This window comes from Pseudophryne corroboree, chromosome 1 (genome assembly GCF_028390025.1).
Source record: "Pseudophryne corroboree isolate aPseCor3 chromosome 1, aPseCor3.hap2, whole genome shotgun sequence".
Classification (NCBI taxonomy): domain Eukaryota; kingdom Metazoa; phylum Chordata; class Amphibia; order Anura; family Myobatrachidae; genus Pseudophryne; species Pseudophryne corroboree.
In genome coordinates this window covers 92,161,051-92,187,616 of record NC_086444.1, presented here as the reverse complement: position 1 = coordinate 92,187,616, position 26,566 = coordinate 92,161,051, and the positions used below count along the sequence as shown (strand labels likewise).

General features: G+C 46.8%; 1 protein-coding gene across 1 annotated transcript in view; it reads right to left on the bottom strand.

Moving 5' to 3' along the window:
• C7 (complement C7) overlaps positions 1-26,566 on the bottom strand; it is a 217,261-nt gene that overhangs the window by 25,300 nt on the left and 165,395 nt on the right. The window contains exons 16-17 of the mRNA XM_063961404.1: positions 23,695-23,791; positions 5,732-5,913 (exon numbers count right to left, since the gene is read on the bottom strand). Of these exons, the coding sequence (XP_063817474.1) occupies positions 5,732-5,913; positions 23,695-23,791 (279 nt within the window). The remainder of the gene's footprint in view (positions 1-5,731; positions 5,914-23,694; positions 23,792-26,566) is intronic.

Below are 26,566 nucleotides of genomic sequence, written 5' to 3'. Positions count from 1 at the left end.
TATTGGACCTTCTTGGGCGGCCCACCGAGGCGCATCCGCTGAACAATTGTGCAAGGTGGCTACGTGGTCCTCAGTGAACACGTTCATTAGGTTTTATGCCTTTGATACTTCCGTCTCCCAGGATGCTTCCTTTGGACGCCGGGTTCTTGTTCCCGTTATGATGTGTCCCTTCCCATGAGGAACTGCTTTAGGACATCCCCAATGTATTCCCTGTGGAATCCCAGTGTACCCCGCTGCAGAAGGCTTACTATGGTTAAATCTCTTTCTGCAAGGTAAACTGGATTCCACAGGGCGCCCACCCTGACGCACTTAGCTTCTTTGGGTTTGTATGGCATTAGCCGCTGGTCCCTTCTCCTGTCGTGAGAATGTCGTTCTATGTGACTAACATCTGCCGTCTCTTTTACCTGCTACTGTATTGGACCGGTTAACGAAACTGAGCTCCAGTGCCTGGAGGAGGGGTTATAGAGGAGGTGGTGCAGTGCATCCTGGGAACAGTCAGAGCTTTAGCCTGTTGGTGCCTCGGATCAAGATCCAACTCTACACCCCAGATGTTTTCCCTGTGGAATCCAGTGTACCTCGCAGAAAGAGATTTAACCTTGGTAAGTCTACCATAAATCTCCTTTTTAAACAGCAGGAACTGTTGGTGCGTCCTATTAGCATCATTTTGCATATTGTTAATAGGACACACAAGCAGCTCCTGCCGTTTAAAATGATACCTGACTCTAATTTCACCTTCAAAATATCTGCTAAGCCTAAAGGTTCACATACTTTTGCCACTCAAAAATATGTGAGATTTGGATCATTTTCCTCAATAAAAAAATAGCACATCTAATTTTTTTTGTCTTATTTGGTTGATTTAGTTCTCTTTATCTACTATTAGGACTTGTGTGAAAATCTGAGGTAGTTTTAGGTCAAACTTCAGCAGAAATCTAGAAAATTCTGAAGGGTTCACAGAAAAGCACCACTGTATATTTGGAAGGCTGGGACCCATTTATCAAACAACAGTTTACAAATTAAGATAAACGGGTAATAAAAAATATTCATATATATGATAGAGAGACATATGAAATGCTCACACGGCCTCTTGTACATAGATTAAATATTTCTCTGTAGTAATTACAAATCTGTCACAGTGCAAAGTGCCCTGACTGCCTACTATGATCATAAATGGTCACGTTACAATGGTCAGTAATAATAATAGACAATCTTAGGTCTAAAGAGTGTACAAATATGTATTGATCTCTCCCTTTCCTTTTCCATCACATCTATATTCCCAGCCCTATATACAGTATATAGCCCTTGTCTGAATATCTGAACCAACACACATTTAGCTATTTGATGCTTTGAAACAATATTCTCGTGAATGCACACAATGCAGTAGGGTCCAGTCCCAGTGACATCATCAAGATACAACAGTGATGTCACTACTCTCTTCTAAATTTATAGGCCTCACTCTGGTTCAACTCACAAAAATGGCTGCCTCAGCTTGTGATTCACTGATTCTTACTAAATCAATAGGCTTTCTTATTGATATTTGTTCAGTACACAAAATGTAGCTTTTAATTATACCTCACTAGTTCCTTAGTAAATTGATAGGCTCACTAGTTCTTAATAAATGAATGGACTCATTAGTTCCTAGTGAATTGATAGACTAGCTACTGAAGGTCCTTGTGAATTAATGGGCTTTTTAATTTCTAGTGAATTGATGGGCTTGATAGTTCTTAGTGAATTAAAAGCATTAATTCTATTGTACAGTCATTCAGCCGTAACATGGCTGCTTCACTTGTCCCTCAGTGATAATACAAGCTTATAGTGAAATGTTAGGCTCTTTTCAAGCACACTAAGGGGTCTATTTTCTAAGACTTGGATAAGCATAGTTGCCGACATTCTGGCTGCTCTCTGCGGGAGAGAGCAGCCAGGTCGGCTCAGAGGGCGGGCAGGGGAGGCTGTGATGAAGAGGAGGGGGTGGACCGGAGGCAGGATGGGGGCGGAGCAAGGGCGGGACGGGGCGGAGCAAGGGCGGGGTCACAATTACACCCGCTTTAAGCCACGCCCTCGCTCTGTAATGCCGCGATCCCCGGCATTACACTGCAGGGGGCGTGGCTATGATGACGCGATTCTGCAAGAGTCGCGTCATCGACTGCCCGGACCGCCCACTTTACACACTAAGTGGGCGGACGGGCAGGGGGGACCCGCAAATCGGGAGACTTGTCTGCTCTTCCGTGGGGCCGGGAGGGTCACCCGATTTTCGGGAGCCTCCCGGCCATTCCGGGAGAGTAGGCAAGTATGAGATAAAGTACCAGCCAATCAGCTCCTGTCATTTTTCAAACCCAGCCTGTTCATGGCAGTAAGGAGCCGATTGGCTGGTACTTTATCTCCATCCACTTTATCTATATCCAAGGCTTAGTAAATAGACCCCTAAGTGACTTAAGGACAAAGGTCTATTTACTTAGGCGGAGATGTACAAATGAGTGAAAATTATGTAGAAGTGAGCCAGTGGAGAAGTTGCCCATGGCAACCAATCAGCACCGAAGTAACATTTATAATTTGCATACTATCAAATTACTCAGAGCAGCTGATTGGTTGCCATGATTAACTTCTCCACTGGCTCAGTTCTCCACTCTTTTCACTTCTTAGTACATCTCCCCCTCTTGGAAAGCGATAAAGTAAATGGTGATAAAGTACCAGCCAATCAGATCTTAAATGCCATGTTACAGGCTGGTTTAAAAAAAATGTCAGTTAGGAGCTGGTTGGTTGTACGTTAGCTCAGACCTCTTTACCTCTCTCCAAGGCTTAGTAAACAGACCCCAAATTGACTTGCTCTACTTGAACATCCAGGAAACTCCGTATGAGTGAAATGGGCAGCACAGAGGTGTGATGATGCAATTCTAGGTGAAATGCATCACTGTGATCCCACCGACTCTGCGCGATGTCACCACCCATGGCTTTGTGCAGCCAGCAAATGTGCTGAAGTGTATATCCATCAAAATCTAAAAATATAGAATTAGGAGGCTTACAATAAATCATTCCGAATAAAATGATTATGAAATGAAAGCTTACTGCAGATCTGCTGGGACCCCAAAGTTTTGTAACTGCGTGGCCTTCCTGAAATGGGCGTGGCTTTGCTTAAAGGGGAGTGGAATTGCAGGAAAAGACTACCTTATAAGTCAGTTTTGCAACCTGCACGCCCATACGTTGGCCACCACAGGAAAAAAATAATCCTGATTCATGCCCCTTACATTATTTGTCATTTTTTCTCCTTATAGTAATGCCCCTAAAGGGCCGCATAGACTACAGCGACATGTCGGACCTCATGTTGCATAAGATTTCCCTTGAACCGCCCGGCAGCCTCCCGTGCGGCAGGATCGCATAGGATACGTCGTATGTGGTCCTTTTGCATATGATGTATCTTATACGATCCCAGCCATGCCTGTGGGATATGAGAAATCACGAGTGCAGCACTAACAACCTAGGGGCTCTGATCCCATGCTCACGGGACCATGCATCGGATCGGATGAGATGTAAAACATCTGATTTAGCCACTTTTCATCATATATATCGGCAGGGTTGGACTGGCCCACAAGGGTACAGGGGAAACCACCGGTGGGCCCTACTGCCTGGGGCCCCACCCCCTCCTCTACGGATCAGGTTCCAGACTGTGCTGTTACTAATCTAGTACATTATCATGCATGCACAACAGTATTTACTGTATATATTTATCTAGGGGACCAACACTTGCAAAATGGTTAGGCAAACCAATGTGGTGGCTGGGCATACCCCCTCTAGAGACTAGCCACACCCCTAAACATGGGCCCCTGCCACTGCATTCCCCCGGTGGGCCCTACATGCCCCAGTCCGACACTGTATATCGGCCCGAAAGGTCGAAATTGGATGAAATCGGGCATTATCGTTCTAGTGTATGGGGCCCTTTACAGCAAATTATACAGTACAGTTTTAAAATGAACCCTCAACCTCTGTCTTGGGCATTTGCTGTAAAAATGGATAAGTTCAAAAATGCTCTTAAAAATGTTCTTTATGCAATAATTACAGAAACTTGAAAAACTTTGTCAGCAACACAGAATAATTCTATATAATGGAGGATATACTGTAGATCACTGCGTCCGCTCCGCTGCCTGCAAAGTATTCACCCGTTCAAACTGAAGGACAAACATCTCTGTGTTGATGCTTCTGAGCTACAGAAAATGCCATCCACATTACACAGACTGCGCAGCAGCGTCAGAGCCTTGTTGCTTAAATAAAGGGCCCCCTTTTGCCTGGGATATTAATAGATAAAACGAGACACTGGCAGAAAGGAGCAATGGAGAGGAGGACACTTTTACCAGTGCCAAAAAGCTATATGCTTCAAGGGACGGACAGCACCACCATCCCCATCCCGTGTCATATATCTAATTTTGTCCATGAAATAAGCAGTATACAGTATATGCACACACGGTATCCCTGGTACAGGGTACATACTTTAATAATTTAGGGCAAGCATTTATATGCATCCACATCAAATTGGTTTTCCCTAGCTAACAATTAAGTCTGATCTTTTTTTTATTTTTATTTATTCATATGCCCAGATTCCTCGCCCCTGCGCCACATAAGCACTTATCACCTAAGCTGGCCACACAGCATGTATGGTGGTGCAGGGTGAAGGAATCTGGGCATATAATTGTACATAGACTTGTCCAAAAATTGTGTGAAGGCCAGCTGACGCAGTAATACAGTAGATATAATAGTAAGTTACTCGGTGTATGATGCATCTAGTAACTGTTACTATTATATTTATTACTGCGTCAGTCGGCCTTCACACAATTTATGGACAAGTCTATGTACAATTACATTGTTCTATGCACAGAATCCTCTCCCCTGCACAACCACAGCTATAATCACCTGAAGCTGGCCTGCCCATGATAGTAACTTACAGAGTCCAAGTGAAGACTCAGTGGCTGGCGCGGTAGGTAGATGGGTCCTGGTCTGGGGGCTGTGGTTGTTGCAGATGCTCAGCCAGCCTCTCTCCACACACACCAAGACCACGCGACGCTGGAGTGGAGACGGAGAGAGACTGACTCGCTTCTCACTGCCCGCAGTGCTTGCTGTGTGTGTGTCACATGTCACACCCAAAAATGGTATGGAGCTCCGCGAGGCCGGCGACTGCGTATTACACACAGACTGTAAGAGAATCAGTCTGTATTTAGCAGTCACTAGTGACAGGCAGTCTTACCGACTCACCAAGCACGGCTGTGTCTTTCCGAGGCCAGGCGGCGGTAGTCGTGGAACCGGACCATCACCGCAGCAGCAGCTCAGCCTGCCCTGACAGCCTCCGTCTCTCCGCTCTCAGTCTCCAGTCGCCGCACCACATGCCGAGCATACCTGTAACCTCCCTCACACATGTACATACGTCACCAGAGGCAGAGGAGCTACACCTTCACCTCAAGCAAATCTGTCTGTCAGCTAAATTCCGGAGTGGCGGCACCCCCACGCCACGGCGGGGTCTGCAGGGGCAATAGTTACGCCACTGTTCGAGGACATGAGCACATTCTTGGCAATCTCAATTTTGCTTCTTAGAATACCTAACTGAACTCACCCTGCAAATCAGTTATATTTAATACCTTGATATGAACTAGTTCCATCTAACTAACGTGCAAATGTTACTTTTCCATGCAATTCTGTTTTCTTCTGTGCACACCAGTCTACTAGTAACTAACAGACAGCAGAAATTCCTTACCTGAGCAGGTTTCCCACAGGTGGCATTCATCACATGACCTTCCTGTCGAGTCCGGGAATTTGCAATTTGCCTCTTCAGTCACAGGGTATTGCCACCCCGCGCATTCAAGAGCATGCAGTTTGCAGATTGTGAGGGCAACATTTTTGCTCTTTCTATCTACAGCACACACCGGCAGCGAGGAGCTGAAAATCAAATGCAATATGGATTGTTAGTACGTTTCAAAACTTTGTTTCATGCGTAAAATTATATATAATGTAATTACACATGCATATATTAACTGTTTTGCTAGGGCTATACCATTGTTCAGGAGAGAGTAAGTAACCACCAACACAACCTCTTACAACAGCACAACTGTGTGTGTGTGTGTGTGTGTGTGTGTGTGTGTGTGTGTGTGTGTGTGTGTGTATACTGTATATATATATATATATATATATATATATATATTATTTGTAGACCAGCTAGTTATCAGCCTAATGCTGCACTGTTCATCCTCATTTATAAGGCACTAAGGGGGACATTTACTAAGCAGTGATAAGAGTGGAGAAGTGAGCCGGTGGAGAAGTGCCCATGGCAACCAATCAGCACTGAAGTAACATCTATAATTTGCATACTATAAAATTATACAGAGCTGCTGATTGGTTGATGGGGCAACTTCTCCACTGGCTCACTTCTCCGCTCTTATCACTGCTTAGTAAATGTCCCCCAAAAATCTCTGCAGCACTGGCCAAATCCTACAAATACAACTGCACATAAATAACACAAGTTACATGAGGGGTGTAAAGGATGTGAAGACATGAAACAAAGTGTAGAGAGTACCCTGATTGGGAGAGTTTACAGTCTGCCATCCGTTCAGGGGAGAACAGCGGTATAGCTGAAACAAAATGATTGGATCATTGGGTATTAAATAATGTTCCCATGAAACTGTGCATCTATTACCAATAAACCACTGCCCCTGGCTGTGTGCACTTACATCAGATCATGCTGCGCAGCCTGACGCCAGCCGCGCGCCACCCGGACCTCACCTCATCGCACTGGTGAGTTGTCGTGCAAGCTGGGTGGGGGGACATTGAAGAGTGTCATTTTAAAAACAATAATTCCGGGGACTGAAAAAACTGCCCGGGATTGGCTTCCCTAGTTGCAGCTGAATGCCCATTGGCAATACAACTATGATAACTGGATCAGGGCAAGGAAGCACAATATGCACTTGGGTCAAAAACTGGTTAGATAATAGGGAGCAGCGCGTTGTGGTTAATGGATCTTTTTCAACTTGGACTGAAGTGCTAAGTGGTGTGCCGCAAGGCTCAGTATTAGGACCGCTATTGTTCAATATTTTCATTAACGACCTAACAGAAGGTCTAGAGAGCATGGTGTCAATTTTTGCAGATGATACCAAATTGTGTAAAGTTATAAATGCAGAGGGGGATGCTGAGTCGCTTCAGAATGACTTAGTTAAATTAGAAGCTTGGGCAGCGAAATGGAGAATGCACTTCAATACAGACAAGTGTAAGGTAATGCACTGTGGTAACAAGAACAAAAATAACACCTACCTACTAAGTGGGGTAAAATTAGGGGATTCTGTACTGGAAAAGGACTTAGGTGTCCTCATAGATAGCAAACTAAGCAGTAGTACCCAAAGTAGGACTGCAGCAAAAGAGGCTTATAAGATATTAGCATGCATAAAACGGGGAATTGATGCTAGGGACGAGAGTATTATACTTCCGTTATATAAATCACTTGTGAGGCCACACCTTGAATACTGTGTACAATTCTGGGCACCTTACTACAAAAAGGATATCCTGGAGCTAGAAAAGGTTCAAAGGCGGACGACCAAACTAATTAAGGGTATGGAGACGCTGGAATACGAAGAAAGGCTTGCAAGACTAGGCATGTTTACACTGGAAAAGAGGAGATTAAGAGGGGACATGATCAACATTTACAAATATATAAGGGGACATTATACAGATCTTGCGCAGGACCTGTTTTTGGTTAGATCAACACACAGAACTCGTGGACACTCGCTCAGGTTAGAGGAGAGGAGATTCCGCACAATATGGCGTAAAGGCTTTTTTACGGTAAGGACGAAGCGTGTTTGGAATTCCCTGCCTGAGGGAGTTGTAATGGCAGACTCAGTCAACACCTTTAAGAATGGGTTAGATAAATTCCAAATGGATAAGGATATCCAGGGTTACGGGGCATAGTCACGCACTATGGTTATTATAAAAAAGAGGGGTAAAACGTAACGGCAGTCATCAACTTCAGTCAAAATTTTCTACAAAATAATCGTGCATAGGAGACCACAAATAGGTTGAACTCGATGGACAATTGTCTTTTTTCAACCTTAGATACTATGTTACTATGGATGAGGCACAGACTTGTTGGTGAGCCTACACCATGCCAGGATACATTCTGCTTGCCAGAGAACCGAATCCCTTGAAGGACTTTTATAGCTTCCGTAAACCTGCCCATTTATCTGGCACAACATAAGGATGTAGTTTTAATGGCACACATGCGCAGGTCTCCAGAAACATGGCACCCTCCATGTTCTGGAGACTAATTACTACTGTGCATGCGCTGCAGCCATTTTGATGGTGTTTTTCACAGCGGCTGCAGCGCCTGACGCGGGACTCCAGAATGGTAAGAATTAAAACATGGGTGCAGTGTGTGCGGTGTGGCCCCCATCCTGGACCCAGGGGCCCGTGTGCACCACACACATTGTACCCATTATAGAAACGCCAATGGTTCTCACTATACTCATCAGTGTACAGACTCTATAGCAGTTTCTATGTATTTGGGGGGGTCATTCCGAGTTGATCGCTAGCTGCATTTGTTCGCAGCGCAGCGATCAGGCTAAAAAATGGCATTCTACGCATGCGTATGCGGCGCAATGCGCACGCGCGACTTACAGGCACAACGAACGATGTAGTTTTGCACAGGGTCTAGCGCTGCATTTGAGTCGCACTGCTTGCCGCAGAGTGATTGACATGAAGTGGGCGTTTCTGGTTGGCAGCTGACCATTTTCAGGGAGTGTGCGGAAAAACGCAGGCGTGCCAGGAAAAACGCAGGCATGGCTGGGCGAACGCAGGGCGTGTTTGTGACGTCAAATCCGGAACTGAATAGTCTGAGGTGATCGCAAGCGATGAGTAGGTTTTGAGCTACTCTGAAACTACACAAACATTTTTTGTAGCCGCTCTGCGATACAACCGTTCACACTTCTGCTAAGCTAAGATACACTCCCAATGGGCGGCGGCATAGCGTTTGCACGACTGCTAAAAACTGCTAGCGAGCGATCACCACCTTGGAATGACCAACTTGGTATCATATTTTAATATTTCATTTGAATCATTTTCCTAAACAGGTTGATCGCTGTATGATATTAATTGATGTAGTTATTTCTGAGGTGAGTGTATTTTAATAAACTGAAAAATACTGTGATGTCCTGCCTTAGCCCCAATTGCTCAGATAGGGCTGTCATACAGTGGTGTCCTTTCTTACTGTGGCTTCAGTTGCGCCTAATAGCCACTTACAGCGTGCCAAGTTCTGCGCGACTCTCGCTCACAATGTTCTTATTCACATAAATAAAACAACGGAGAAAGACAAAACTACACTGCTAGTGTACACTGATGGATATGACATTTGTACATCTGTGTGCAGCTGAGTGTGAATCTGTGTATAAATGAAGGAAATCGGCTGCGGCTTCACCCAAATAGGAGACTGGCCACTTTCGACATGCAGAAGCAATAGAGGAGACTGTTTATAGGGCAGACCACTTATTGCAGCACAATACATCGCTGGGTTACTGATTTAGGAAGCTTACTTTTACTGCTGAATTGCTGGGGGTCATTCCAAGTTGATCGCTCGCTGCCGATTTTCGCAGCGAAGTGATCAGGTGAAAAAAACTGCATTTATGCGCATGCGTATGGGCCGCACGTGCGTCGTACGGGTACAAAGCCCTTTGTGGTTGTGCTCAGGTTCTAGCGAAGTTTTTCTTCGGACTGACGGCCGCTAGAAGATTGACAGAAAGGGGGCGTTTCTGGGTGTCAACGGACCGTTTTCAGGGAGTGTTTGCAAAAACGCAGGCGTGACTGGGCGTTCGCTGGGCGGGTGTATGACATCAAATCCAGAGACACAAATAGGCTGAAGTGATCGCAAGCACTGAGAAGGTCGTTAGGTCGACACAACTTAGGTCGAAACTCATTAGGTTGACCACTGAAGCTCGACAATGCCATTAGGTCGACATGCATTAGGTCAACATGAATGTTAGGTTGACAGGTCAAAAGGTCAACATGAGGTTTTTTTGAAATCATTTTTTGGATTTTTTTCATAATTAACGATCCACATGGACTATGACTGGATCGGTAATTGAGCAAAGCGAGCCATGCGAGGGGACACGGTGCACTAATTGGGGTTCCCCGTCACTTTATGGAGAAAAACAACACCAAAAACAGTCAAAAACCTCATGTCGACCTTTTGACCTGTCGACCTAATGCATGTTGACCTAATGGCAGTGTCGACCTTCAGTGGTCGACCTAATGAGTGTCAACCTAATTTGGGTCGACCCAACGACCCATACCCATGGATCCACGGGCAATACGTGGAAAATGCCAGAAGGGTGATGGCCTGATGGACGGTTCAGCCACCTGAAGGCCTTGCCGAGCAGCTCCGCCTCTGCTCTGTTGAAAGACCACGCCCCCGTGACTCGCTGCCACATCCCTTGATTGGGCCACGCCCCTTTTCCCCAGTGCAACGGGACAATTATTGCCCCCTGTGGGCGTAGAGGTAGGCGTATGCAGATATAACTGATTTCATACAGATCTCTTGCAGTAGAGACAGGGATGATGACTGCCAGAGAAATACCAGCTTCTCTATATAACATTATAGTCAATTCATTCTAACAAATTAGTATTCACTGCTCACTGCAGACGCTGGTGCTTAAAATGTATTGAACTCTCCATATAACTGAAGATGAGAAGGTTGTTCAAAGCCTAGTAGTTGATGTGTACATTTTGTATTCACTTAATTGCATACGCTAATAACTTAATGTTTCCTCTGGGAAACCTTCACTGAAAAATCCATATTACCACTTAATAGGACATGAGAGGAAAAACAGCCAGTACAGAGTTATGCATTCATCCTATTTATTTATTCTATGCTATGAATGCCCATGTCAGTAGCGTATCTAAAACGGGTGCAAGTTGTGTGGTGTTCACGGGGCCCGCACAACCTGCACCCATTTTTTTTAATACTTATCCCTCCAGAGTCCTGTGTTGGTAGCAGCAGCACTGCACAAGCTGCCAGGAAAATGGTGTGGCGGCCATTTTCCCGGCATTTTGCACATGCGCAGTACGTATATCCAGAGGCAGATTGGCCCCCCAGGACAAATTCCGATGGGCCGTCCCATATCCCCCTCGCCAGGCCGATTCACACTCAGGCTGGGCTGGCTCACACTGCTTCCAGTACTTGCGGTTCATTGGAACACTATCCAGAAGTTAGGCTAGCGGGCACTTCCAGGTGCCGCTTGCCGTGAAAAGTAGTGAAGCTGTTCTACCAATGGGAGACCTGGGGAAAGTTAACCATCCCAGCAGCATCCTCTCTCTGGCCCCAGCCAAAGGTCTCTTCAACGAGCCCGGCCCGGGAGCAGCAGCATTGCGATGATTGGAGCCGGGTTCACTATTTATTTATTATTTATTAACAGTTTCTTTTATAGTGCAGCAAATTCCGTTACAATTGGACAAAATGATAAAACAAAACTGGGTAATAAACAAACAGTCATGGAAATAGGAGGGCCCTGCTCGCATGCTTACAATCTTTAGAGTTCACTACACCCGCAGCCACCCTAGCTCCCGTACTCTCACTGAACTGGCCAGAGCGGCGACTGAGCACTGAAGGGGACCCGGCAGAGAGGTTATTTTTAATGACATTATTTGCATTATCATGTTAGTGTAAGGGTTAGGGCATCCCTGGTCACAGTGTATGGTTTGGGGACTGGACAGGAGCAGGATGTACCTTCTTCTCAGGATGCCAGCTGATCAGGCTGCACTCACAGCCAGCACTGGGACAATCGCTAATGCAACGTCCTTCAGCCCTATAACTGCCCAATGTCTGTCCATGATGATGGGCCTATTTATGTAATATGGTGGCTACGTATGTAGGTGGGTCATTCTGACCTGATCACTCGCTGCAGTTTATTGCAGCGCAGCGATCAGGTCAGAACTGCGCATGCGCCAGCACCGCAGTGCGCTGGCGCATGGCTGACAGCCGACGGCTGTCGTTGCCTAGCGTTCGGCTCTGCCTGATTGACAGGAGGGGTTGCACGGTGGCGTTTGCCCGCCGTTTTGTTGGCACGGTCCGGCCAAAGCAGGCGTGGCCGGACCGTGCGGGGGGGGGGGGTTGGCCGCAGCGGCTGCGTGACGTCACACGCAGCCGCTGTGACCCAGAAGCTGCACTGGCCAGGAGATACTTTTCAAGTACAAAAGAATCGCCACTGTGTGATGCTTTTGTACTTGTGCGGGAAGGGGGGGAGCGGCCTGACATGCGGGGCGGCCCCCTGCATGTCAGTGTAAGGGATCGTAGCTGTACTAAAATTTAGCACAGCTACGATCAGTTCGGAAATGACTCCCGGAATGCGGTGGCTACTTACTGTATGTAATGTTGTGGCTATTTATGTAATGTGGTGCCATTTGTGTAATGAGGTGCTATTCGTATAATGGCCCTCATTCCGAGTTGTTCCCTCACCCACAAACGCCTTCTTCCTGTCAATCACCTTGCGATCGGCTGTGCGAATGGATTCTTTGTTAAATCCATTGTCCAGCACAGATCCTCTTTGTACCCGTACAACGTGCCTGTGCATTGCGGTGCATACACATGCGCAGTTTTGCCGAGATTTAACTGCAAAAAGTTGCTAGCGAGCGATCAACTCGGATTGATGACTTGCTCGATCTGGAAGGGCCCGGTAGTACGAAAAGAAAACTTCATACTTGGAACCTTCAGCCTCAGATTTTTTGTAGACAGCCAAACACGATCCCCTGGCTTGAGAGCAGGAACTGCTTTGCGCTTCTTATCCGCAACTTTCTTGTACCTTGGGGAAGCTTTCAAAAGGGCTGACCAAATATTCTTCCAGTTTTGAGAAAACTGACGAAGCGTAATATCAGCTGCAGGTACTGACGTTGCTCGAAGCGGTTGGAATTCGGGGACCTTGGGATGGAACCCATAGTTGGCAAAGAATGTGCCCATTGCAAGAGCTTCTTTCTGAGAGCCGGTTTTACAAGGCTTTTCCCTGGTGGAGGCATAGAGTCCACTCCAATGGCGGAGAATTCCACTGGGTCGATAATAGGATTGATTCAGACTCAAATTCAGACTCATTTTCTTGCTCCCTGGCACGGGAAAGAGCATCAGCCTTACGATTCTGTGAACCTGGCTAAAACGAGAGCTTAAAGTTGAACCTGGAAAAGAAGAATGCCCATCTGGCTTTGAGACACTGTGCGGCTTTTAGGTACAGAAGATTCTTGTGATTTGTTAAAATGGTGATAGTATTAGAGGCACCCTCAAGCAAGTATCTGCACTCTTCTAGGACGAGCTTGATTGCTAGAAGTTCCTGATCGCCAATGGCGTAGTTGCGCTCTGCAGGTGATAACTTCCATGAGAAATAGCCACAGAGATGCAAGTGGCCATCGTCAGCTCTTTGGGATAGAACAGCGCCAACCACTACTGATGAAGCGTCCACCTCCAAGGTGAAAGGTAAGTTGGTATCAGGCTTTTTCAGGACTGGAGCGGAGACAAACTTTTGCTTGAGAAGATGAAATGCTTGAGTGTCCTCTTCCGACCACTTGGAAGGATATGCACCTTTCCGTGTGAGGGCGGTGATCGGTGCCACAATGGTGGAGAAACCTCGGATGAATCTCCTATAGTAGTTGGCAAACCCTAAAAATCTTTGAGCACCTTTCAGTGAAGTGGGTATAGGCCAATCTCGGATAGCCTGGAGTTTCTCAGGATCCATTTCTAGACCAGAACCAGAAACGATGTAGCCTAGAAATGGAATTGACTTGACCTCGAAGACACACTTCTCTAACGTGCAGTAGAGATGATTGGCACGGAGACGGGACAGGACCTCATTCACCCAATAACGATGTTCCTTGAGATCGTTAGCGAAGATGAGGATATCATTGAGATAGACCACATCATGTCAATAGAGGATATCACAGAAGATTTCGTTGACAAAGTGTTGAAATACAGCTGGAGCATTGATGAGTCCGAAAGGCATGACGAGGTACTCGAAATGTCCATCACGGGTGTTAAAGGCGGTTTTCCACTCGTTACCCTTTCGGATACGGATGAGATTGTATGCACCGCTCAGATCTAACTTGGAAAAGATGGCAGCTCCACTGACACGGTCAAATAGCTCGGTGATTAGAGGTAACGAATACCGATTCTTCACTGTGATCTCATTGAGCCCACGGTAATCAATACTCGGACGCAGTCCGACATCTTTTTTTTCACAAAGAAGAAGCCTGCGCCTGCTGGAGAAGAGGAAGGCCGGATAAAACCTTTTTCAAGGTTTTCTTTAATATATTCCTCCATGGTGTGGGTCTCCGGAAGTGACAGAGGGTAGGTGCGTCCCCGAGGAGGAGTCTTCCCTGGGATGAGATCTATAGGACAATCCCACTGTTATGAACCACAGGTAGTGGTTCATTCTTGTTTTCCATTTATGTATTTTATAGTTCTCTTGCAGGCCAGGATTTCCCGTTGCTCTGGTTTAGAAGACTCTTGTTTGCTGCCGGTGGTGAGTCTGTGTAATTGCAGCTTGTTCCCTTGTGTTCAGCCTCACCTGTCTGTTAATTGCACCTGTCAGTTGTGCAGCAGGGCAGCTGCACAACATAATTAATTAGGGCTCTCTGTTATATTCTGGCTCAGTGCAATACACAGACGCCGGTGATAGTTCTGAGCTAGTTCCTGCCAGTTCCTGAGTTTCTGAGCTTCTGTCTAGCAGCTTCTGTCTAGCTGCTTCCAGCCTTGTTCCGGTGTCTGTTCCAGTGTCTGTTCCAGTGTCTGTTCCAGTGTCTGATCCAGTGTCTGATCCAGTGTCTAAACCAGTGTCTAAACCAGTGTCTGATCCAGTGTCCTGCCGTGAAGCATTCCTGTCCAGAAGTCCTGTGGCTTTGTCTGTGTCTGATCGAGTATCTGGCTTCTTGGTGTCCACCGGTCTGTCGTTTGGGATCCTGCCTGTCCTCCGGTTCTGTGAGCCTGTGTCTGCTACATTGGGGGTTCCTGTCCGTTTGCCAGTATTTGTACCAGTTCCGGCGAGTAGCGGCTTTGCCGCGTCCGTCGGCCTAGGCCGCTGTATTCCTTGGTTATATCTGTTACTGGTGTTTTGCAGAGGGTTCTGCATACGCTGTCACCGCCGGTACACAACAGTATAGTGTCGGCGTGTGGACAGCATTTCCTTTGTTGTTCTTTTCCTTTGGCGGCGTGCCGCACATGTATTTAGTTTTAGGGTTGTTAGTAGCCCCTAGCCTTCTGTTTGCTTTAGTTAGAGGTCCCCTTGTTATTATCCTGTCTCGGTTCACGCCTTGTCTCACTCTAAGACCTGGGGGCATCGGAGTTGGGCAGACCTAACCCGCCTTTCAAACGCGGCTGCCGTGGGCCCAAGAAACCATAGTCACGCAGGCGTGAACTGACCACACGGGTAAAACAATGGAGGTAGGCTGCTAGGGGCTATTTCCATACAACACCTTATTTCAGCGTCACGTTCTGGTGCTCTGGACTCACTACGCAACATCTGTCTTGTTCTGAGCACCAGGAACGTAACACCCACTCCCTATGAGGAGGAAGAATATCCGCGGAGGACTTACTGAAGACATCCGTAAATTCTTGGTACTGAGGAGGCGGAACATCTGGAAACTTGGAAGTGGAACTTCGAGCTGGAAGGACCTTTTGAAGACAGGTACCAAAACAGGAAGGACTCCATGCCAGGATTTTTGTAGTCTTCCAGTCAATCTGAGGATTATGAAAACAGAGGGGTAAATTTACTAAGATGGGAGTTCTATTTAAGATGGGATGTTGCCCATAGCAACCAATCAGATTCCAGCTATTATCTTCTGGAAGGTGCTAGATAAATGAGAAGAAGAATCTGATTGGTTGCTATTGGCAACATCTCATCTTAAATAGAACTCCCATCTTAGTAAATTTACCCCAGAGTCATTGAAGGCCCAGAACTACAGAAGGCGTAGCCTTTGGAATAACTAGAAATGATATCAGTTCGGAGCGAAGAGCTCCTACCTTCAGATGGATAGGCAGGGTCTTGAAGTTAATAACTGCATCAGAAATCTTACTGCCATCCACGGCAGTCAGGCACACAGAGGACGAAAGTCTCCCGGTGGGTAGGGACCACCGTTTAACGAATTCCACAGTAACAAAGTTCCCAGGCCGCTCCAGAATCCAGAAGAGCAATGAGATTCCTGAAATGCTGAGACACTTGAAGAGATACAGGAAGAGTACAATCACATGGAGATGGAGAGGAGTTCATCACTCCTAGCCATCCCTCTCCTTGACTGGCTAGGATTTGGAGTTTCCCTGACACTTAGGACAAGACACAGGTGTTCGGACAGATGTCTTCTACTCTCTGCAGGCTACAGACGAGAACGGTTAATCTGCATGGGCTCATCCTTAGGTGGAGATGGCTGATGAGGAGGAATAATGGCAGAGGTCTTAGGAAGTGTGGACCTTCCTCGCTCAGCCGCCCTTTCGTGGAATCGGAGATCAACCTTCGTGCTGAGAGATATGAGCTCATCTAACTTTTGAGGTAAGTCTCTAGTAGCTAGCTCATCTTTAATCCGTTCGGATAACCCGTGCCAAAAAGCTGCATAGAGAGTGCCGTCATTCCAGGAGAGTTCAGATGCTGGAATCTGGAATTGCACCAAGTATTGGCCACCTGTTCATGTTCCCTGGCACAGCCAAAGAAGGTCGGAAGAGGCAGACGTCACTCGCCCATGCTCGTCGAAGATGCGCCTGAAGGTTGCCACGAAGTCCGTGTATGAAGAAAGCAGTACACTGGATTTCTCCCACAAAGGTGATGCCCAGTCCAGGGTGGTGCCACTGAGGAGAGAGATAATGTAGGCAACCTTGGTGCGATTTGTAGGGAAATTGCCAGGCTGTAGCTCGAAATGTATTTCACATTGATTCAGGAAACCCCAACAGGCTTTAGAGGAACCATCAAACTTAGCTGGTGTCAGCAAATGGAGTCGAGGTACAGACACGGGAATGGTGGGTGGGGTTACCACCTGTTGTACTGAAGTCGGTACACTGGACGACCCTTAACCATGGAGGGTTGATTGAATTCCATCCTGCCGGGTGGAGAGGTCCTGGAGACAGCAAATCACTTGACCCTGTGCAGCCTCTTGATGTTTCAGACGGGCTGCAAGCTGTTGTACCAGGCTGGTCACCTGGGCTTATTCTCTGGTTGGATTCATTTTGTCAGTGCTTACTGTCACACCTGAGGGCTGAGGCTGACCTGGGGAAGCCTCAGGCATAGGGGCTGATGTGTACTTAAGCCTGGGAGGTAGAATAGGGTTCTTGGACATGCAGGGAACCTTAGCACCGATGCCCAAAGGTGTGACCAAGACAACTTGAGTAAAATCAAAGCTTGTTTATTAAGCACACAGTTCATATACACTTCGGCAGTTCAGAGAAATTATATACTCAACGGCAAGGATGTGCAGATTACAGAAGACGGTACAGTTCCTAAGGCACAGTGGTAGGAGGTTACTGTGGCAATGCTGAGAACACAATATGGAATAGTCCTTGCAATACCTAGCGATGGTAAGTCCGTTTAGGCCAACAGCTATCCATTGTATAGATGAACATACAGGAACAGACCAGCAGATGGCACACTGGAAGCTGGTGTTGGTAATATTGCACAGGTAGAGGCGAGCTCTGAAGAACTGCCGAGGTTGCCGGATAGAACCGGCCAGGTGGTAAAGGTGCAGTGGAACTCAATGTAGACAGAGTTCGATGGTGAGGGCACCGATGGTGAACGGAAGCGATGCTGAAACACCGCCGAGAGCTTTAAACGATACTGGAACACCGCTGAGAGCTGGAAGTGATACAGGAACACCGCTGGAAGCTGGAAGCGATACTGGAACACCACTGAGAGCTGGAAGCCAGTGAGGTATCACTGGAGATCACAGAGGGCGATGTAGGTATACCGATGAGAGCTGGTAGTGATACTGGAACACCGCTGGAAGCTGGAAGCAATGCTAGAACAACTCTCAGGGCTGGAAGCCGGTGAGAATCACTGCAGATCACAGAGAGCAATGTAGGAACACTGCTGGAGTCAGGCAGTACCACAGGGTGGAAACTGGTGCAGGTCTCTTTAAGTGGAGCAAGGTCACAGGAGCTGGAATACCTGAAGGCAGCAAGCTGAAACATCCACAGACAGGAGAGACATCTAACACTGGGATAGACAACCAAAGCACTGACGATTAGGCAGTCTAGATGCAGGATATTTATACCAGCTGGGAAGCAGGTATTGGCTGAGCAATCAGGGAGAGTCCAGAGTGCAGCGGATAAGCTATGGAGAATCATGTGATGAGACCAAACATGGCTGCGCCCATGTTTGGTTCTGGAGGGAAAGTCTGTTTGTGTCAGCATGTGGAAACCTGCAGTAATGGCGACGGAGGCCGCGGAGGACAGGTGACGCCATCCACTTGATCAGGAGGAACATGCTGACTAGTCGCCATGACAGCACTGCGGGGATCGCTGAGGGGAGACTGTGAAGATGCCATGCAGCATGCTTCACGCAGACAGCGCAGGTGGAAGCAGGGCCTGGAGCGCAGGGACAGTCTCAGGAGGCACTTAGAAGGTAAATAAGTGTCTAATTACCCGGATAGTGACACTTGCAATGTATTCAATTATTGCAGTCGAAGTTATCACATCCCATCCACATCTCGGATGCAGATTGTGATACAGTAAATATGTCCCGTAGTGCGGAGATGGAGAGTAGTAGTGATATAATGAAGAGATGTGGTGTAGGGAGGAAATACAGTGCTGTAGGTTTCCACCACACAAACCTGCCCACGTAGGAAGAAATTATCTGTGGCGCTAATCACACCCACTGCACGACACACAATAGGCCCATTATAAATTTCAGCTCTAGGCCCATGTGGACCTTAATCTGGCACTGGCACAGCCTAACCCTAACCCTCCCACAGCCTAACCCTAACCCTCCCTTCCCACAGCCTAACCCAAACCCTCCCCCTCCTCGCAGCCTAACCCTAACCCTTCCCCTCCCTGCAGCCTAACTCTAACCCTCCCTTCCACGCAGCCTAACCCTAACACTCCCCCTCCCCGCAGCCTAACCCTAGCCCTTTCTTCCCTGCAACCTAACCTTAACCTCCCCGGTGGGGCCTAAACCTAACCTCCCCCCAGCAGCCTTAACCTAGGAGTCCCTGGCACACTTACGGTTGGGACGTCGGGTGTTGGGATTCCAGCACCAGCATTACAAGTGATGTTGGGATTCTGGCGCCGGCATTCTGGTTGCAGGTCAGGATTCTGGCGCAGGGAATTTGAGCGCCAGTATCCCAACCACCATAGTCCGGACCACATCCCCCCTCTCTCACTGTGTGTAACTTTACTACCTGTAAAATCAGACTATTTAGTTATGGATAACAATATGGGCTAGGCCTGGAATGTAGGGGCCCCAGACCACTAACTTGTGGGGATCCCTAACAATACAATTGTCAATATGATATGCTTGCAATGTTATTAGAAAGCTTGATGTGTAATCACTCTTAGCACCAGAAATGTGTTAAACACATAACATTGCCCTAAAATGGTCATTTTAATAATTTTAATTGATAAATAATTAATACTTGGCTCACAAAATTAATTACAGTAATCAAATCAATTAACTTAACTTGGCTTGCGATTAATGCTCTGGTCAATGATAAAATTGAGTTTATTTATGAGTGTACTGGCAATACCAATAAGATCTGGATCACCCTCCAGCAAGTTCTTTTACAGAATTGTACTGTATAAGTTGGTCCGGTTTTGAATCAGTTAAAAAACCACACTGAAGTACAGTATACTGCACATGGTACTAGACTGAAGGAGAAGAAGCTACGATTTGTCAATTTTATATAATGTTATCATGACAAATTAAATTATATAATCATCTTATCATAAAGAAGTTGATTTATTTTTAAAGGGTAACACCTTCAGTCTGTCTTAGCCCCTTGTGTGTGACTTCTGTCATCTGTGGTTTGTGGTGAAGCTCCTTTGTAGTTCCATATTTCCAGTAATCATCAATGAGTTTATAAAAATTCAAATTTATTTCAATCATTTCAATCATGTTTTGTTGCATAAATTAAATTAAATAATTATCAAGCTCTCCTTTCATCTCCTCAAGTCTTTGAGCTCATTTAATAAATGGCCCTTAAATATACTGTAGAAATAAATATAATTTTTTGGGATTTTAGATTCATTTGCAGGAATCAGCAACCCCTCCCAGCATTAATTATTCATTATATAAAAAACAAGTTCAATCATGTTATTTAAATAATTTGACTCTTTTTTTGTCAATCATGTATCAGTGTGTGGTCATGGCCCTCATTCCGAGTCGTTCGCTCGGTAAATTTCTTCGCATCGCAGCGTTTTTCTGCTTAGTGCGCATGCGCAATGGCCCTCATTCCGAGTTGTTCGCTCGGTATTTTTCATCGCATCGCAGTGAAAATCCGCTTAGTACGCATGCGCAATGTTCGCACTGCGACTGCGCCAAGTAACTTTACTATGAAGAAAGTATTTTTACTCACGGCTTTTTCTTCGCTCCGGCGATCGTAATGTGATTGACAGGAAATGGGTGTTACTGGGCGGAAACACGGCGTTTCAGGGGCGTGTGGCTGAAAACGCTACCGTTTCCGGAAAAAACGCAGGAGTGGCCGGAGAAACGGTGGGAGTGCCTGGGCGAACGCTGGGTGTGTTTGTGACGTCAACCAGGAACGACAAGCACTGAAATGATCGCACAGGCAGAGTAAGTCTGGAGCTACTCTGAAACTGCTAAGTAGTTAGTAATCGCAATATTGCGAATACATCGGTCGCAATTTTAAGAAGCTAAGATTCACTCCCAGTAGGCGGCGGCTTAGCGTGTGTAACTCTGCTAAATTCGCCTTGCGACCGATCAACTCGGAATGAGGGCCAATGTTCGCACTGCGACTGCGCCAAGTAAATTTGCTATGAAGGTAGTATTTTTACTCACGGCTTTTGACAGGAAATGGGTGTTACTGGGCGGAAACAGGCCATTTTATGGGCGTGTGGGAAAAAACGCTACTGTTTCCGGAAAAAACACGGGAGTGGCTGGAGAAACGGGGGAGTGTCTGGGCGAACGCTGGGTGTGTTTGTGACGTCAAACCAGGAACGACAAGCACTGAACTGATCGCAGATGCCGAGTAAGTCTGAAGCTACTCTGAAACTGCTAAGAAGTTTGTAATCGCAATATTGCGAATACATCGTTCGCAATTTTAAGAAGCTAAGATTCACTCCCAGTAGGCGGCGGCTTAGCGTGAGCAACTCTGCTAAAATCGCCTTGCGAGCGAACAACTCGGAATGACCTCCCATGAGTATTCCAGTACTAAGGGCAGTCATTGTGCTTTTTCAAACTCCACTACTGCGTAAGTGAGATATGGAAGGATACAGTAGTTTGAGAGTGGACATGTGCAGCAGCAGCATAACAGGACTTTAATGCTTCAATATTTGGCCACACCTCCTGAGCGCATCATATCCCGGCTGTCAGGGTGCCGACAGTCGTGCGACTGGCGCCGGAATCCTGACACCAATCAGGAAACCGGAGCTGGATCACCGACAGCCGGGATATCGAAGGTGAGTATCGGGGGTTCAGGGTTAGTGTTAGCGGGTTCTGGTATGAATGGTCAACAATGTTAAGGTCGACAGTCATTAGGTCGACCACTATTGGTCTACATTGACATGGTCGACATGGACAAATGATCAAGACATGAAAATGGTCGACACATGAAAAGGTTGACATGGATTTTTTAACTGTTTTTGGTGCAATTTTTTCCGGAACATGACCAAGAACCCCAATTAGTGTACCGCGTCCCCTTGCATGGCTCGCCGTGCTGCGGGCAAGGTGCCTCGCTGCGCTCGGCACAGGTTACTATTCCCAATCGTGGTCCACGTGGATGGTAAAGTAAAGTAAGAAAAAAGTTTTCTTTTAAAAGCCATGTTGACCTTTTCATGCGTCGACCATTTTCAGGTACCGACCATTTTTCACGTGTCGACCATTTGTCCATGTCGACCATGTCAATGTTGGCCAATAGTGGTTGACCTAATCAGTGTCGACCATCTGAACGTGTACTGTGTTAGGGCCCAGGGGCGGAGCGTTAGGGTTAGGCACTAGGGGGTGTGGTTAGCCTTAGCTGCCACCCACAAGGGTTAGATATAGCTTACACTCTCAGAGGGTTAGCCATAGTCACCCACCCCCCAAGGGTTAGGGTTAGGGGATCTTAAGTGTTGGGATGCTGCAGTCGGGATTTCATATTCTATCTATCTATCTATCTATCTATCTATCTATCTATCTATCTATCTAGTAGCGGATCTTGCCACGGGCAAGCAGGACTTTTGCCCGGGGCGCCGCCTTCTGGAGGGCGCCGCACCATGGCAAGATCCGCCACTGTGCCCCCCGCTGCCGCTGTGTCCCCCGCTGGTCCCCCCGCAGTGAAGGGAACTAGACGCTATCCGTCTAGTTTCCCTTCGTGCAGAGGACCTTTGCTGTGCGTTGTGCGATGACGTCATCGCGCACCGCACAGCATTGTGGGACTGGCACAGACGCTAGGGGTCATGATTGACCTCTAGTGTCTATGCTGTGCTATGGGAGAGACGTCATGACGTTTCTCCCATAGATCCGACGAGAGGAGCGGCGGCGGAGGAGGTCTGCAACGGCCGGGACTCGGAAGCAGGGATTGTAAGTATCCTTTTTTTTTTTTTTAAGCGGCGCTACTGGGGACACAAATGGCGCTACTGGGGGCACAAATGGCGCTACTGGAGGCACAACTCTACAGGGGGCGTAACTGACCACGCCCCTGTATAAAGCCACGCCCCTATTTTCCGCCCGGGGCGCCACAAGGGCTAGAACCGGCCCTGTATCTATCTATCTATCTATCTATCTATCTATCTATCTATCTATCTATCTATCTATCTATCTATCTATCTATCTATCTATCTATCATACAGTCATCTTGTGTTTTGCCACCATTGTATTTCTGTGTTTTGCACAAAAGGACCTGGCTTCTATTTATGTCTATTGAATTCTATAGATGTTGTACAGTAGCAGTTGTTCTAATATTACCCTTCTGCGTGTTTGTGCTGCTGCTCTATCACCAAGTGTAGACAGCCTAAGCACAATATTGATGACAAATTCAAACATTGAAAGTTTTCATGTACTCATTAGAAATTGCCGGTAAACGACTGTAAATGAAATAACATGATTTTACCTAACAATTTTTAATGACAGCCAAAACAAATATCAAGGAATCTTGGGTAAAGTCAAAAGATTAAAGTAGTTTCAGAGAAAAAAACAATACCATAGCCCATTGGTTCTCAAGCTGTGTGTCGTGGCACCCTGAGGTGCCTCTGGACACTTTTTCCTTGGATTCGTGGTCCAGGACCAATTCCAATCATTTATGGTCAGTATGGTAGAGAAAACCCGTACTAGTGGCTGCCAAGTGAATCCTGTCCTACACCACACAATTAAACTTAAGGATGACATCTAAACACAATTAACTTAATTTAATTTTTTTTTTTCTAAAGTTCTCAATAAGAAACTTTTGGCCTACAGTAGGTGTGGCATGAAAAAAATTCGGATACTCTTGGGCGCTGTGATTCAAAAAAGTTTGGGGACTACTGTCATAGCCAGTGCATATACTGTATGCAATATATAGATATATAAACATATACATTACCCGCATTCATACGCCATTTTGCAGGCACACTGGGAATCCACCAGCTTTTCCCACGGTTTGCATTTGGGAATCTTCACCTTTGGAGCAGGAGTTGCAGCTGCAATATTGTAGAAATATTACTGTTACAAAGAACACTTCAGGTGCACAATAGCTAGCGTATTATGGGCACTCTGTAATACACTGCAAGCCATGTGCACAATAGCTAGTGTATTATGGATACTCTGTAATACACTGCAAGTCATGCGCACAATAGCTAGTGTATTATAGATACTCTGTAATGCACTGCAAGTCATGTGCACAATAGCTAGTGTATTATGGGCACTCTGTAATACACTGCAAGTCATGTGCACAATAGCTAGTGTATTATGGATACTCTGTAATACACTGCAAGTCATGCGCACAATAGCTAGTGTATTATAGATACTCTGTAATGCACTGCAAGTCATGTGCACAATAGCTAGTGTATTATGGGCACTCTGTAATACACTGCAAGCCATGTGCACAATAGCTAGTGTATTATGGATACTCTGTAATACACTGCAAGTCATGCGCACAATAGCTAGTGTATTATAGATACTCTGTAATACACTGCAAGTCATGTGCACAATAGCTAGTGTATTATGGGTACTCTGTAATACACTGCAAGTCATGTGCACAATAGCTAGTGTATTATGGATACTCTGTAATACACTGCAAGTCATGCGCACAATAGCTAGCGTATTATGGGCACTCTGTAATACACTGCAAGCCATGTGCACAATAGCTAGCGCATTATGGTGGTCATTCCGAGTTGTTCGCTCGTTGCCGATTTTCGCTATGCTCCGCGATCTGTTGCTAAATGCGCATGCACATGGTACGCAGTGCGCATGCGCTTAGTTATTTAACTAAAAACGTAGCAGTTTTGCTGTTGTTCGAGCAGCGCTTTTCAGTCGCTCTGCTGATCGGTGAGTGATTGACAGGAAAGGGGCGTTTCTGGGTGGTAACTGAGCGTTTTCCAGGAGTGTGCTAAAAAACGCAGGCGTGTGAGGCAAAAATGCAGGAGAGTCTGGAAAAACGGGGGAGTGGCTGACCGAACGCAGGGCGTGTTTGTGACATCAAACCAGGAACTAAACGGACTGAGCTGATCGCAATCTAGGAGTAGGTCTGGAGCTACTCAGAAACTGCTTGAAAAATGTTAGTAGCAGTTCTGCTAATCTTTCAATCGCTAATCTGCTAACCTAAGATACACTCCCAGAGGGCGGCGGCCTAGCGTGTGCAATGCTGCTAAAAGCAGCTAGCGAGCGAACAACTCGGAATGACCACCTATGGGTACTCTGTAATACACTGCAAGTCATGCGCACAATAGCTAGCGTATTATGGGTACTCTGTAATACATTGCAATTCATGTGCACAATAGCTAGTGTCAGAGGTTAAAGTGGGCCAGAACTGCATTCCGTCACTACTAATTGAAGGCGGAACCAGTGCTGCCTCTTCCCGCGCACCTTACCCGGCCACCGCAGCACTTAAAGAGGATCATGAGGAGGATCATAGCCTGCCCTGCAAGCTTCTCCATGGCTGCCCCGCCTCCGCCCGCCCACATCATCTATACACCGATCACTAGAGGCCGCACCTCCGCTCTTGGATGCAGCAGGCGTCGGGATCCATGTATCAGCCTGTGCACAGTCAGGGAAAGCTACCTCCCCCTTCCCCTGACTCGCCTGATGGGAGCCTGACCGCAGCTTCCACCTGCGCCCGGTGATGTCTGTTGCCCGTATATGGCACCAAGGAGGGGGCAGAGGTAACTGCAGCTTCTCCGCTGCTGTCCCAGGGCTGGCAGTACATGTGGCCGGCGCTCTCTATTCTTCCTTGGCCCTCAGCACCAGTGCCTACACCATTCCAGCAGCACAGCCGAGCCTCCTGACCTATGGGCGCATACCATGGTGCGTGGCATTCTCATGCCGCATGGGACCTGCGCTGCACAGACACCAGCAAGCTCCGGACACAAGCTGCAGAGACCTGGCTCCTCCACATCACTCCGGGTGTATACCATGGCCTCTTCCTGTTGCATGGGACCAGTACTGCACAGCCCGCTGTTATAGGTAGTAGTGCTGGGTGGTGCTGTAATGTGTGTCACTGTAAGGTGTTACTATAGGTAGTAGTGTTGGGTCCTAGGTGTCGATGTAGTGTGTTATAGGTAGTAGTGCTGGGTGGCGCTGTAATGTGTGTCACTGTAAGGTGTTACTATAGGTAGTAGTGCTGGGTGGTGCTGTAATGTGGGTCACTGTAAGGTGTTACTATAGGTAGTTGTGCTGGGTGGTGCTGTAATGTGTGTCACTGTAAGGTGTTACTATAGGTAGTAGTGCTGGGTGGTGCTGTAATGTGTGTCACTGTAAGGTGTTACTATAGGTAGTAGTGCTGGGTGGTGCTGTAATGTGTGTCACTGTAAGGTGTTACTATAGGTAGTTGTGCTGGGTGGTGCTGTAATGTGTGTCACTGTAAGGTGTTACAATAGGTAGTAGTGCTGGGTGGTGCTGTAATGTGTGTCACTGTAAGGTGTTACTATAGGTAGTAGTGCTGGGTGGTGCTGTAATGTGTGTCACTGTAAGGTGTTACTATAGGTAGTAGTGCTGGGTGGTGCTGTAATGTGTGTCACTGTAAGGTGTTACTATAGGTAGTTGTGCTGGGTGGTGCTGTAATGTGTGTCACTGTAAGGTGTTACTATAGGTAGTAGTGTTGGGTCCTAGGTGTCGATGTAGTGTGTTATAGGTAGTAGTGCTGGGTGTTGCTGTAATGTGTGTCACTGTAAGGTGTTACTATAGGTAGTTGTGCTGGGTGGTGCTGTAATGTGTGTCACTGTAAGGTGTTACTATAGGTAGTAGTGCTGGGTGGTGCT